The 14,156-nt window shown below is 37.0% G+C and overlaps 1 protein-coding gene across 1 annotated transcript in view; it reads left to right on the top strand.

Annotated features, from left to right (window-relative positions):
• The window catches only part of LOC128996540 (non-lysosomal glucosylceramidase), a 110,866-nt gene that overhangs the window by 67,684 nt on the left and 29,026 nt on the right, over nucleotides 1–14,156 (top strand). The window contains exons 6-9 of the mRNA XM_054421930.1: nucleotides 5,344–5,464; nucleotides 6,969–7,087; nucleotides 7,316–7,433; nucleotides 9,011–9,140. Of these exons, the coding sequence (XP_054277905.1) occupies nucleotides 5,344–5,464; nucleotides 6,969–7,087; nucleotides 7,316–7,433; nucleotides 9,011–9,140 (488 nt within the window). The remainder of the gene's footprint in view (nucleotides 1–5,343; nucleotides 5,465–6,968; nucleotides 7,088–7,315; nucleotides 7,434–9,010; nucleotides 9,141–14,156) is intronic.

Below are 14,156 nucleotides of genomic sequence, written 5' to 3'. Positions count from 1 at the left end.
AGGTGGAAAGAGGAGGCGAGAGCACCTGACACCTGAGGATGCCGGGGGTGAGAAAAAGAAGACGAGGACGAAGGAGGGAGAGGGCTCGGGTGTGTCACAGAGAGCACTGGCCGAGCCCTACAAGGTCTGCGTATGAGATCCCTTGGCTTATCAACTGGAGATCAAAGGAAAGAACAGGTTACCATAGTCAAAAGGATCTCATGGTTCACAAAGGACCTGGGATGTGACGTAGAATGAGGACCTGTGATTGAGGGTGCACAATAAGCTTTTCCAGCTGCAATCCAATCTCATGGTTACTTTTAAGCCTGGCCCTGTTAAAACAAGTTACAGCTACTTTGTTTGTACAAGCCAAGATGCTACATATTTCTGCCTGGAAGATGGTACAGTCATCTTCCACATACAGTTTCATAGACTGGCAGAAAGTTCTGTTCTGGGCGATAGACTTAATACTCCCATGCATCTAATTTTCCATCGAGGGAGCCGTCTGTGTACCAGACGAGGCTCTCTGTTTCTTGGAGATGCCCTTCCTGATGTTTCCATTCATCCCTGGAGCGGAATTAAACAGTGAAGGGTTTTGTGAAAACTGCCTCTGTGCAATTGTCTGAGGTCATGTCAAGCACAGGACACGCAGTCAGAGCTTTGGCAATGGCACAGTGGCCTGCCCCTGACAGGCTTCCCCTTAACAGATTTGCACCAACCTTCAAACAGTAAGCTTCCTTCAGGGCTTCAGCTTTAATATAGATATCCAGAGGTAGCACCCTAAGAGCGACTGCTAGAGCCGCTTATGTGCTGCTCCTGAATGCACCAATAGCTTGAAGTGTACCAGGCCTTTGTAGTAATTTAACCCTTACCACTCTCTTTTCAGCCGTGAGTCGACGTTGGCGGTTTCGCAATCATATCACGTGTTGGCTTTCGAGCCAAACGTTTTTTTAAAGGAAAAATTTATTATGCAGTGCGTTATTCAGGTGGCTGTTCAACGTCAGCTAGGAGTCAAATCTAAATGATTGACTGTGTGCAACACTTCTAGCTGAGTAGTGCCAATTTTCAGCCTGGAAAGAGAATCCAAGTAATAAAGTAATCCAAATATCTTGGAGGGATTAATTGAGTCCCTCTCTAAGACACCATGCTTTAACATGTGGTAGGTTGACATTCATGACATTAGTTATAATGTTTGTTAATTTTCCTTATACCATGAGGACTACGCCATGTGCGTAGTCCTGGACAAAGATGCCCTTACTGGTTCATTCACATAAAAGACCATCCACTACAAGGTTCCACAGTAAGGGTGAGAGTACACTGTCCTGTGGAGAGCCCTTTGTGGGTGGGATCACATTTTTCCCCTCGATAGTCAGCCATGGTGTCTTGAGTTGAGCATTCTGTCCATCTGCACAAAGCTTGCTCGAATCCATGCTTACAAACTTTCCGCACCAAAGCTTTTTACGATACATTATCAAAAGCTCTTAAAGTCCACAAAGGTGCATAGGACTATTTCCTTAGCAGCCAGATTGTCCTCAATTCTGCTGACCAGCCCGAGGAGAGCAGTTTCGCATGACTTGCCTGGCTATTGGGTGTGTTGGTTGCGATAAAGGGGTGTGTTTAGAAGTACACCCTTCTTATGTGCCTCTGAGGAGTAGTGAGGAAAGACTGATGGGGCAGAACGATTTGGCCTCAGAGAAATCTGCTTTTCCTCTAGGGAATGAAGACCACCATGCTGAGACACCAAGATTTAGGAATGTACCCATAAGTCAGGCTTGCTTTTATGCATTTCATCTTGTAGAAAAGATTTAGTGTCCAATTCGACTACTGTAGCAATAAACAACATCTCTTAAAGAATTACCTTAATAGTAACAAATAACTTCTACCGTACTCAGAAAAATTCAGAGGGTGTACTTACCATACTTTAATATCTGCTGTGATCTCCTCGTTCAATTCTGCACCCCACCGAAAACAAACATAACTTTAAAAAATAATATACTTTAAAGATTCACTTTAAATGATAATTCAAATATATTTTTGATAATAAACACACTTGTTGCCTAGCATCTCAAAAATTTTATAATAAACTATCTATATAGTATTAATTGGCAAGCATGTTTCTTTAACACCTTTTTTCTCAGCCTGTCTGTATCGCAGGGAAAATCTACGAGACCTTACCGTCAGACCGCCACCGCCCACCACCGCGCCGTGCAGAACGCATCATACCGTGCATAGGCGAACTGTTTGTGGGAAATTGTTAGCTCTATCACTGTAGCTGTCAAAACATGTTGTTTGTAGGTTAAATTTAAATTAATTTAACTGTCATAACCTAACCAAACTAACCAAACTTGCTGATAATTAAAATTTTGAATTAAGGTTTACTATTAACAAAAATAGTTCTTTTCGTAAAATAAAATTATAAATGTCTCAAAATCAATTATATATTTTTTAAATTATAAAATTAAACTATCATAACCTAACCAAACCAACCAAACTTGCTGATAATAAAAAAAATTCAAGTCAAAAAGTTAATGCCTCCGGTGGGTTTCGAACCGGCTACCTCCGAATTATCAGCCTGGTGCGCTATCCACTACACCACCAAGACCTACGACTGTTCAACGTATTGTTGCGGTAATGGTGTTCGCTCGAGCAGTGGTGGGTGGTGGTGGGCAGTGGCGGTCTGTCGACAAGGGTTAATGGAAAATCTTTGCATACTGTTAGAAAGATATTTTCCAGTAGATGTGTAGAATCCCTTTATACATTAAAATATTAAAAATCATTAACGAATTGAAAAATAACTTCTACTATACCGGTACTCTAAAAGACAGGGATAGAGGGTGTACTTACCATACTTAATATCTGCTGTGATCTCCTCGTTCAATCCCGCACCCCATCGGAAACAAACGTACCTTACATCAGTATCAGTTATGACCGAAAATTATACAACTTTAAAGATAATGTAATGATTCAGATAAATGTTTCATTTTATATCAGCCTTTTTGCTCAACATCTTAAATTGGATATACTAAAGTATGATCTTTTACACATTATATTTTGTGCATTTCATCTTCTTGTTGAAAAGATTTAGTCTCCAATTCGTCCACTGAAATTCAAAACCAAATGCTTAACGCATTACATTAATTGTACCAAAGAACTTCTACTTGTGTTCTAAAACAGTGTTTCCCAACTCTGGTACGAGTACCACTAGTTGTAAGCAGGGGCAACTATTGTGGTATGTGGTGAAGTTTTAAGTACGAGGATTATACACTACGATTTAATTTTGAACTTCATCCTGCAAGAACAAAGGCTTAAGGTAACTAGTTCAAAATTAAATATTCTAGTTCTTTCCACTGGGAAAATACATAAAATCAACACTAGGATTGTTTGTGCTGGTACGTCAGCTAATCGGCAACTGTGTTCAAATACTTTATTGTGATTAAGTACATGTTATACAATTGGCCAGGTCAATGGAGATAAAATACAACTCATAGTACAATGTATATGTACAGAGTCAAATGTAAATAGGATGAACATGCTATACTAATGAACTAATATTACTGGTTTTTATACAACATTATTTGAGATATATTCATAATGATGGCAATAATATTGTTGATAGTCAAGCAAACATGTTGGGCAAGGGCCTATATAAAAATAATTAGGTCAAGATAGTCTTAAGTTGAAATTAAATAATAATTAAGTTGAAATGATCTAGATAGCAACTTTTGCTCCTGGTACCGTACTAAGTGATTTACTGAAGAATTCATCAATTATTGTGAAAATAAAATATTCTAGGAAAAAGAAAATAGTATCGTAGAATTACACACTCACACTCTGCAGATGTCTCCTTCTACTATTTGCTTTTATAATTTATAAAATTGCTATACTGGTCAATAAATGTGGGATGTCTACTTTAGTGTCCAAAAATCAATATTGGTACCTATGCAAAATAATATTTTTGTATCGTACAGTGGTACGTCGTAAAAAAGGGTTAGTCAAAACTACTCTAATAGAAAGGGACAGAGGGCGTACTTACCATACTTTAATATCTGCTGTGATCTTATTCAATTCCGCACCCTACCGGAAACAAACATACCATACATTAGTATCAGATAAAAAAATTATGTGACTAAACAAGTTATGATTCAAATTATATTGTCAATTAACAGCGTTTTTGCTCATAAAATATATATACCAAACTATGATATGGCATATTTTTATGCATGCCTTTTGTTATTATGGAAAAGATTAATAGTCTTCAGTTAGTCCACTCCTGTAGTAAAAAAATCTATTTATAGCTATACAAGATGTACCAAAGAATCTCTACTGTACCTATGAACCTCGCATACTAAAACAAAGCTAAGAGAGTGTACTTACCAAACTTAATTATAATTTTGTTACATGAGTATCAAATGTAACAAAAAAAATGTAACTTTATAGATAAAGTTGTAATTCAAATAAATTTTTCCAGCCTTTTTGCCTAGCAACCGAAATAGAAATAAACAATTATCTTACATGTATTTTATTTATCTTGTTGGACAAGGCATATTTAGTTTTCAGTTAGTATAAAACATAGACTTCTCACATCCCATTGTAAATTTTGAAGCTCATTTTCGTGTCTAGTTCGTGTTTCTGAATGACATGCTTTTAGGCAAGATGTTATTTATTCACAGAGATTATTGTGGGCTTCACTCACCTTTATTTTTGTCTAGTTCATGTCCAACTGATGGGCAAACTCAGACCCACACACACTACTCTAGTGACACTTATCTCTTGTGAAAAAAAATGTTGTTTCTATTATTATAGGGTCAATTTTATGATTTGTTCTTTACTGTTTGTTAGCCTATATAACTAGGCCTAGGGGACGAGTTATTGTTTATGATTAAATCGTTTTATTTGGTTAAACAAGGTTTTAAATGACTGAAATAACAAATTAAGTGGTTAGCAGACAGAACTTACAATAAAATTGGCCTTAGCTGTTCCATAAGGATGATAAATCGATGATGGGAGTATGTTTTATCTCTGGTACCTAAAACTTGAGTAATAAAAATTCTTTGAGAATTATGTAAAAGGTATCAAATAACCTCTACTGTGCTCTAATAGAAAGGGACAGAGGGTGTTTTTAATATGATTTTAAATCTGCTGAGATGTACTTTACTTCCGCACCATACCAGAAACAAACATACGGTAGGCTATTAAAATAAGTAAAAATAACTGCAGTACATCTCTTTGATCCACCACGGTATTTAAATTCAAATTATTGGACACAAAAGCAGTCCTGAACTTAATGTAAAACCAAACATAGAACTTAAATTCTAGTCAGTATTTCTGTTTACTATTCAAACTATACTGTTTGTTTTGTCAAAGGATTCGTGCATTCCTGGAGGTGTGTTTGTGTGGACAGTGGAAAACACAAGTAGTGAAATGAAATCTGTCAGTATTACCTGTACATTGAAGAACGGCACCAAGAACAAGTCTGACATGCCAGGTAAACAACTTAAAACTTGTTTGACACAATTTTGGCAGAATCTTATTTCTTGTGTATTGCACTTAACATGAAAATTCACCCTAATCAAAATACAAGGTATATACAGAACGTAACCCCCATTTGTGTTTAGCACAAGAAGTAATGGGCACCACCATCTTAACATCGGCGCCTGCAATAGATCAGCGCTTCTAACTTTTCCAGACAGACCGCATATTTAGGTTGTCACGTTATAATTTTAAACACCCCCGCCGCAGCAAACCTGCAGACTAAGCGAATTTCAACTTGTCTGATTACATTTATACTAAAATATTTCCATAAGACATATTTATTCTTAATTTAAATAACATTAGATTTAACGAGTGCTTAGGTTTGCTACTGCGGTGAAGGTAAAAAGTGTTTTTTGACCATACGTCAATTAGATCAGGATGAATTAATAGGATGAAATAAATAAAGTTGCCAAATTTTATCAATCTATATCCATAAACAAGTAAACCACAACAGTTTTCATTTTCTCCAAAAGAATAACAGGGGAATTTTAAATTACACAATTTTTTTTTCTCCATGACCGTTAGGCATACAACAGCGCTTCAATATACTAAATTATTTCTTTTTTTAAGCTCTACATAACGGTTTAAGAAGAAATTACAAATTTTTTTGTTAATAGGGTTAAAAATGGGAAAACCCCATTTTTACCCCATAAAACCCCCCATAAACCCCCGTTCCCATGGTCCGCTTATGCTGGTTCGCGAACTCGTTCGAATAAACGTAGGTTTACACGTTTGTACCAAATTTCATCAAAATCGGATCGTTTTTGCTTGAGTTATCATGCTAACAGACACATATATATATATATATAAATTTGAACGGATGGTGTTTTGGCCTCTAGAGACCTCAAAACAAAAAATTAAATCGGTCCCGGGTCCAGGTCTTCCCATGAGTACTATGGTAATAGCTTATATGGGAAATTCGCTAAAATGAGTGTCAATAGAAAATCCCGTCAAGTTGAAATGTGGGGTGATGTAAAATTCATTGGGCCAAAAGTCACTCAGCAGCCAAAACGTTATTGTCAATTATGTAGGGTTTATGGTCCAGACATTATGAGTGAAAGTGTAGTTTGTCACAGTACGGTTTAAAAGAAAAAAGTTAAGACAAAGATTCATCTCGAGGAAAGTAGTGGAAAGCCTTCTCTTTTCAGGGATAACCTAAACAGCAAAAAGGTTTGAGAGAACATCAATTCAAGATCTCAGAGCTTTCTGACCACTACCTGAAGTTCTCAGGACGTGAGATAGTGACAGAATGATTTGGCTAGTATGAGTTTTGAGACTACGTTTCTCTCGTACTGATCTACAGCACAAGCTGAATTCTAGTTGGCAGCATCACCCCCACTCCTCAAAGTTTTAAAAGTCAAATTTTAAACCATTAAATCCATGTCAAAGATTGTGACAGCCTAGTCTATTAGTTGTTTGAAATAGACATTTTTTAACTCTGATTTAATGCTATCCAGGTAATTGGAGCTGTGGTTGGTTTAACCGTGAAGAAGAGGGGGTCAAAGTAGAAGGAGTTCTGATATCGCAGAAGTTTGATGGTATGAAGTGCACGTACTACCTGAGTGCCTTAGTCAAGGTTAGTGTTACGGATGTGTGTCAAATTGTAGCATCAATAGTATATTTCATCACTAGGGTGTAAAGTGACTCTTTTCGACACGCGCTCAAGTTTGAGCGAAGGTTCAAAAGACACTTTTTGCCCATGTAAAGCAGCTACAGTATCATTAAGTGTTTAGTTGTATGCACATACTTGTGACTTTGTGTTCACCTTCGGTTGGAAGCTGTGACGATGTTGTTCGGTTCACAGGAGGGAGTCTCGGTGACAAGAACACATGCGTTTGACCCCAACAGTGACGGCAGCAGTGTGTGGGACGACTTGGCAAACAACGGACAACTCTCTTCAACCATCAACGGTCACAAAAGTGGTGAGTGTAATAGAACCCATGAGGATTCGCCAATAGTGTTTAAGGATCTAATCCAATCTTTAGAAATAAAATTACCTGTTTTTGAGTGATCAACCAGGTTAGAAACCACAGTTTCAACTTTCGAGTCTAATGGCTCATTGTCATGCACAGTACCTAGTTTTCCTGGTTAGGCTTCTACAGCAACTGATTGTAGATTGGTGGTATTCAGGGGCTGGCTGTGTCAAAAACAACAAAACATTTTCACCTTGATGCAAAATGTAGGCCTACTTCAGGGCAATTTGACTACCGGACAGTTTTGTTCACACACTTCAAAACTGTATATCTTTCTCTACACTTTCTTGAAAAAGTCCCCCATGGGACAAAATACTGTGTGTTCATTGTCTCTTCTGTCTGTTCTATGGTCTCAAGGTAAGCTAGCTACTATCCTCCTTATTCTACAATTCATAATTGACTCGGTTTTCATCACAAGTGGAAGTGTTTTCATCAGATTTCTGAAGTTTGGGTTGAACTGAAACACATCAGCCCCGCTACACACTCATGGGATGTCTAACCCCCACCACCTCAGATATAACCTGGGACCTCATCCTAGGACCTTTACTTGCTACGTGGGATGACTAAATACCCAAAGTAACTTGTGTAACTAAACCTATTCTGATCTAACATTGCTTGGTACATTTTGTGCATAATCTAAGCCTATCCTACAAAATTTAAAATTTGCATCCAGCCTAATCTAGAACATATGTTTATAATTTAACCTTTTGGGCCATAACCTATTCTAGTACCTTTTGTGTATAATCTAACCTAGTACTTTTTAGGTATAGCCTAACCTATCCAACTATAACATAACCTAACCAACACATCTGGTAGACTTTTCATCCCTTTGTAAATTTTGGAGCTTGTTTTTCGTGTCTAGTTTATGTTGGTGACTCTGAGCGCTAGTGTCGACATTTTGTTTATATTATTTTAGGGTTAATTTGATGATTTTTGTGATTTACTTTTTTGGTTTTATAACCAGGAGCTATTGCTTATGATTAGATTGTTTATTTTGGTTACATGAGGTTTTAAGTAACTGATATAACAAGAAACAAATTTAAAACAAAAATATGATCCTACCGAAACAAAACAAAACATTGAAATTGTCTTTAACTGATCTATAAGGATGACAAATCTACTAAGGGAGTATGTTTTCTCCATGGTATAATCTAACATATCCAACCATAAACTAACCTAGTAAATTTTGTATATAGCCTAACCTAACTTATCCAACTATGACCTAACTCCTAACCTCAGAGAAGTAAGAACCGTGCGCTTTCAGTTCTAGTATGTTGTGCCAGAAATATACTTGCAAGGAAGAGCACTGTGCGGAAATTTCTATTGTACTGGGAAAGGGTCTTCCTCCTTTGTGAGCATTGTCGTACATGAGGGCGAGGGGTGGTGTTGGAATTTTCCCTAGACACCAGCGACTACCAGCCTGTACCATTGAATGTTTCCTCTGTACCTTACCTTACTTCTCTGTGTCATAACCTAGTAACGTTTGTGCAAGAATCCGTTCAGTAAACTTTACCTCTGTGTTGTAGGAGCAGAGGTGGCCTGTGCCGTGTGTGCCAAAGTGGAAGTTCCTCAACACAATGTCAGAACTGTGGAGTTGGCTCTTGTCTGGGATATGCCTCGGATACACTTCCAAGGAAAATCCAAGGACTACTGTAGGTAAATGTTCGATGTGATACAATCATTTACAAAAGACCCCATAATTTACTGTTATAGTTGGGGAGCAAGCTTGTCTAGTAGTAGAGCGCGAGGCTTTGGTCCCTAAGTTATTAATTGCAGGTTATTAGAAGACTATACAGTGCTTATCTTTCCATAATATTATGGAACTCATATAATAAAAGAGACTTAATGTTGACTTTAAAGGACCAATTCCCTCAATTACATGAAATAAATACATTCTAACTATCGTTGATGGGTTTTCGTTTTCAAGATAACCATTTGCTATTCCGTGTGTGTGCCTGGACATCAATCTTCACACTGCAAACGTTCCTTACTGTGCACCGCTACAAATGAAATGCCACACGAACGCTTATTTAAACATTTAAGACGCTCATAACCTCTCAACCACAGTGACTGATGACCCTGGGACCGGTATTAGTTAAGACGTTATGAGGCATGCGCGTAACAGCAAGAATGGACCTGTAGTTGATCAGGCTCAACTTAGTCTTCTAGAGTCTACTAGATATTTGATAATAGTAGCTATGAAAAACTTGCATGTATCCTATTAAAGAAACACTCGGTAGTATAGACATTTATTTATTGTTAAAGAATACATTTTCAAACGTTTACACATTGTGCTTTAATCACAAGGTTTCTGAACACTGACTTCATTAACATACAGCAAACAATTAGGAATAAATGTCACTACTAATAGCTAAATGCAAAGGCAAATTAAGGGCTACATAACATCAAAGAGGATTGCATTTTATAATAACTTGTAAAAAAACATGCTGCTTTAAACAAATTATTTTTTACAGTGTTTCACGATAAACTCTTAAACACACATTTAAAAAGTATATCTCATTGCTCCAGAATTGATAAATAAGACATTTCAATCTTTTGAATCTTGTGCTTTTAATTTAAACGTGCTACTCATCAAAAAGTTGATTGGTTTCTGGAGAAATATTTCAATTTTCTTGTATACTTTTCAATATTTAATACATATTACCTTTTGTGATTTTGTGATTACCTTTTTATCCAAAAATATCTTGCTTGGAAATCAATTTAATTCAAATACATTTTTACAGAGCTCCATAGCTTGAAGGTTATTAAGTACAAAAACTCAAATACAACCATAATATTAAAACCATTAAGCATCCCAAAAATGCTGATACAGTAAGCCAAGAACTGACTCATGTTGGTTATGCTTACACCAACTCGGACTGTAGCATAGCATCCTTTTTCTTTGTAATGTAAATCTATTGATCCGGAAGTTCCCCCAACATCCCTTTTCCCGAGCAATAAACCCAACTCCTTTTTTCTCAAACTTGAGCGACTTTTATATGACTCTTTAAGTTCATAAGATAAGGATATACAGTCCGGTAAGCATCCACAGTCACACATTTCCTTATTCATTGAACATTCTTGAAAGCAGATCTTTGTGGAAATGTTGAGTCGAGGCAGGTAATATGGAACACATCCACACACATTTAGAGAACAGTTAGCAATACATTCAGTCTCACAGTTTTTTTCTGTGTAGAATTTGAACATGGACAACTCTCTTTCATAGGAAAAATAACAACCTCTCTGATGAGACGAATAGGTTTTGATGCCTTCATCTGTTGTCAAAAGTTTGGGAATCACTTTCAAATGTTTTACAAATCCTCCTTCAAGAATGAAGTCACTTTCAAAGTTAAAAGGAATTTTAAAAGGGCTGTGTACAGCAAAAGATGTTTGTGCCTTATTTTCTTGAAAACATGGTTCCCCTTCTTGTTCGTCTGTAATAATATGTGACTTGAGACGGATGGCTTGATCATTGGTAATGTACATTGGTATGGTATGTATATTCCCGCCAGAATAGAGTGCATTGTCTAAGTTCAAATTTTCCCCAGTGTAGTTTTTCTCTGAATTTATGTTGGAGCCATGTTTTGCTGATAAAATAGGAATTGCAGTTTTTTTGTAAATGTCTTCATGATGCAATCCATTAATAGTTATACACACACTCTGATTTGTTAAGGAATATTGGCAGTGGTTATAAAAACAGCCTGATTCATACGCTGTCCCGAGTCCACCTTCAGATAACTCTTTGAATAAATTAATGTCATACCGTAAACTGATAGCTTGAAATGCATAGTTTGGGAAATCTACAAAATTTATAGTTTGCTGAATCTTTTCATGGAATACTTTTGATAACAGTAGATTAGAAGGCAATAGAGATGAGCAAAGAAGGTAGATTAAGCCTAAGGAAGCTTGCTCTTCATGGGTACAATCTTCGTTAAAACAATAACTATGGTAATTATTGTGATCTTGATCAATGCTATCGTCTTGATTATCATACGTGGAATTGGATTTGCATTTCCAGCACGTCTCTACTACTCCAGCATAATCTGATCTGATAATGGGTTCGAGCGGATAGCACATCGTTATAGCTGGGAATGGGATTTCACTGGCCAAGGTTAAGTTATTAGAGATATACAGTCCAACCTCAGTATAACGAATCTGAAGGGACCGAACTGAATATTCGTTATATCAAGGATTTCGTTTAAACGAGGTTCGTTATATAGTGGTTATGTTTGCAGGAATTTCGCTAAGTCGAGGTTCAGAACCAGCGTCGGTCAATATAGGTCGGGATTAGACATCATTAAAACACAATTAAAGTACAGTAGCATATGCTACAATACTTTACAGTACAGTGTTTACATTGTACAGTAGAACCTAAATTATCCGGCATAAAAAAGGGGAGGGATCTTGAATATTGCGCAATCATGAAAATGGCATTGACCTTGGTACAGGTTAAAAACTGTAAGTTTAAAATCACAGCTTGTTCTAACCCTCCTAAAACCTAGCCAAACACTACATTGCGTAGTCATAAACCATGTAAAAAACAAAACAAAACCGTAGAAAGTTTTGTAAGCTACTGACTGCTCCGTGATAGGCCGGTAGGCTACTTACAGTACAGTACTGATTCATCACAACAGAGGAATGTCAATAATAATCATTAACTATAGCATTGGTGTTGCTAGTTGAAACAAATCGTATTGAAAACAATAAATTATTAGATAAGTCATTATAAAAGTGTATAATCATAGCCAACTTAAAGATAATAAAAACTCTCGAAAAAGGAATGTTAAAATAACGATGTTGCTATTCTTTCTCTTTGGTTTTGTTTTTATATTCTTTCTTAGGTTTCTCTTTATCCAAAAATTATACAATTCACCATAGCTACTTATCGCCCAATCACAGCTTACTAAACATTACGTCGTCATCAGTCTTCAGTGAATGAAATCTGTTCTCAGTTGCAACATAGCGCGCGCAGCGACAGCAGACAGAGAAGTGTAAAACGGAGCAGACGAATGTTAGCGCAAGCGATGACGTCACCTATCCATTTCATTTGATAAAGAAACAGATTTTTCAAAAACAATAATGGGGTGGGGGATTTGTTATATCGAGGGAAAGACGTAGACAATTCGTTATCAGGGTGTCTACCAGTCGGGAATTCCGGGAAAATCGGGAAAAAGTCGGGGATTTTGAAGGGTCGGGAAAAGTCGTGAAAAAGTCATGAATTTCGGCCGAAAGTCGGGAATAATCTAACCTTTCAAAATTAGGGATGAACGGGTCCCAAAACTTTAAAAAAATGTTCTGGATCTTATATTCCTGATCATTGGGACGGGATTACATTTAAGGGGTGGGGGATGAAACGAAAATGCATCGGAATTCCAATTCGATTCAGTGATGATCAAAATAACGATTTGAATCATGGGCATTCAGTGTCCATAATATACGTTTTTGAATCAGCATCCATACGTTATGGAATCAGTATCTATATACGGTATTGAATCAGTATCCATATACGTTATTGAATCATTATCCAAATAACTTTTTAAATCAATGTCTATACGTCATTGAATCAGTATCCATATACGTAGTTGACTGTTACATTGATAATGTTACTTTGACTATCAGTATCCATATAACTTATTGACATTATTCAAATGATTGACATTAATTATATAAGCTATTCATTGAGATGAGACATTGCTTAGCCATACAAGTTATTACCATCCAAGTACATGGCATACACTGAGACATTGCTTAGCCATACAGGTTATTGCCATCCAAGTACATGGCATACACTGAGACATTGCTTAGCCATACAGGTTATTGCCATCCAAGTACATGGCATACACTGAGACATTGCTTAGCCATACAAGTTATTGCCATCCAAGTACATGGCATACACTGAGACATTGCTTAGCCATACAAGTTATTACCATCCAAGTACATGGCATACACTGAGACATTGCTTAGCCATACAAGTTATTACCATCCAAGTACATGGCATACACAGAGACATTGCTTAGCCATACAAGTTATTACCATCCAAGTACATGGCATACACTGAGACATTGCTTAGCCATACAAGTTATTACCATCCAAGTACATGGCATACACTGAGACATTGCTTAGCCATACAAGTTATTACCATCCAAGTACATGGCATACACTGAGACATTGCTTAGCCATACAAGTTATTACCATCCAAGTACATGGCATACACTGAGACATTGCTTAGCCATACAAGTTATTACCATCCAAGTACATGGCATACACTGAGACATTGCTTAGCCATACAGGTTATTGCCATCCAAGTACATGGCATACACTGAGACATTGCTTGACCATACAGGTTATTGCCATCCAAGTACATGGCATACACTGAGACATTGCTTGACCATACAGGTTATTGCCATCCAAGTGCATGGCATACACTGAGACATTGCTTAGCCATACAGGTTATTGCCATCCAAGTACATGGCATACACTGAGACATTGCTTGACCATACAGGTTATTGCCATCCAAGTACATGGCATACACTGAGACATTGCTTGACCATACAGGTTATTGCCATCCAAGTGCATGGCATACACTGAGACATTGCTTGACCATACAGGTTATTGCCATCCAAGTACATGGCATACACTGAGACATTGCTTGACCATACAGGTTATTGCCAT

The sequence above is a fragment of the Macrosteles quadrilineatus genome, unplaced genomic scaffold (assembly GCF_028750875.1).
Source record: "Macrosteles quadrilineatus isolate MER2022 unplaced genomic scaffold, UCM_ALF_1.0 Scaffold_6__1_contigs__length_79288215, whole genome shotgun sequence".
NCBI classification, from domain to species: Eukaryota; Metazoa; Arthropoda; class Insecta; order Hemiptera; family Cicadellidae; genus Macrosteles; species Macrosteles quadrilineatus.
The sequence above is the reverse complement of the archived record's forward strand: the minus strand, read 5'-3'. Positions and strand labels throughout refer to the sequence as shown.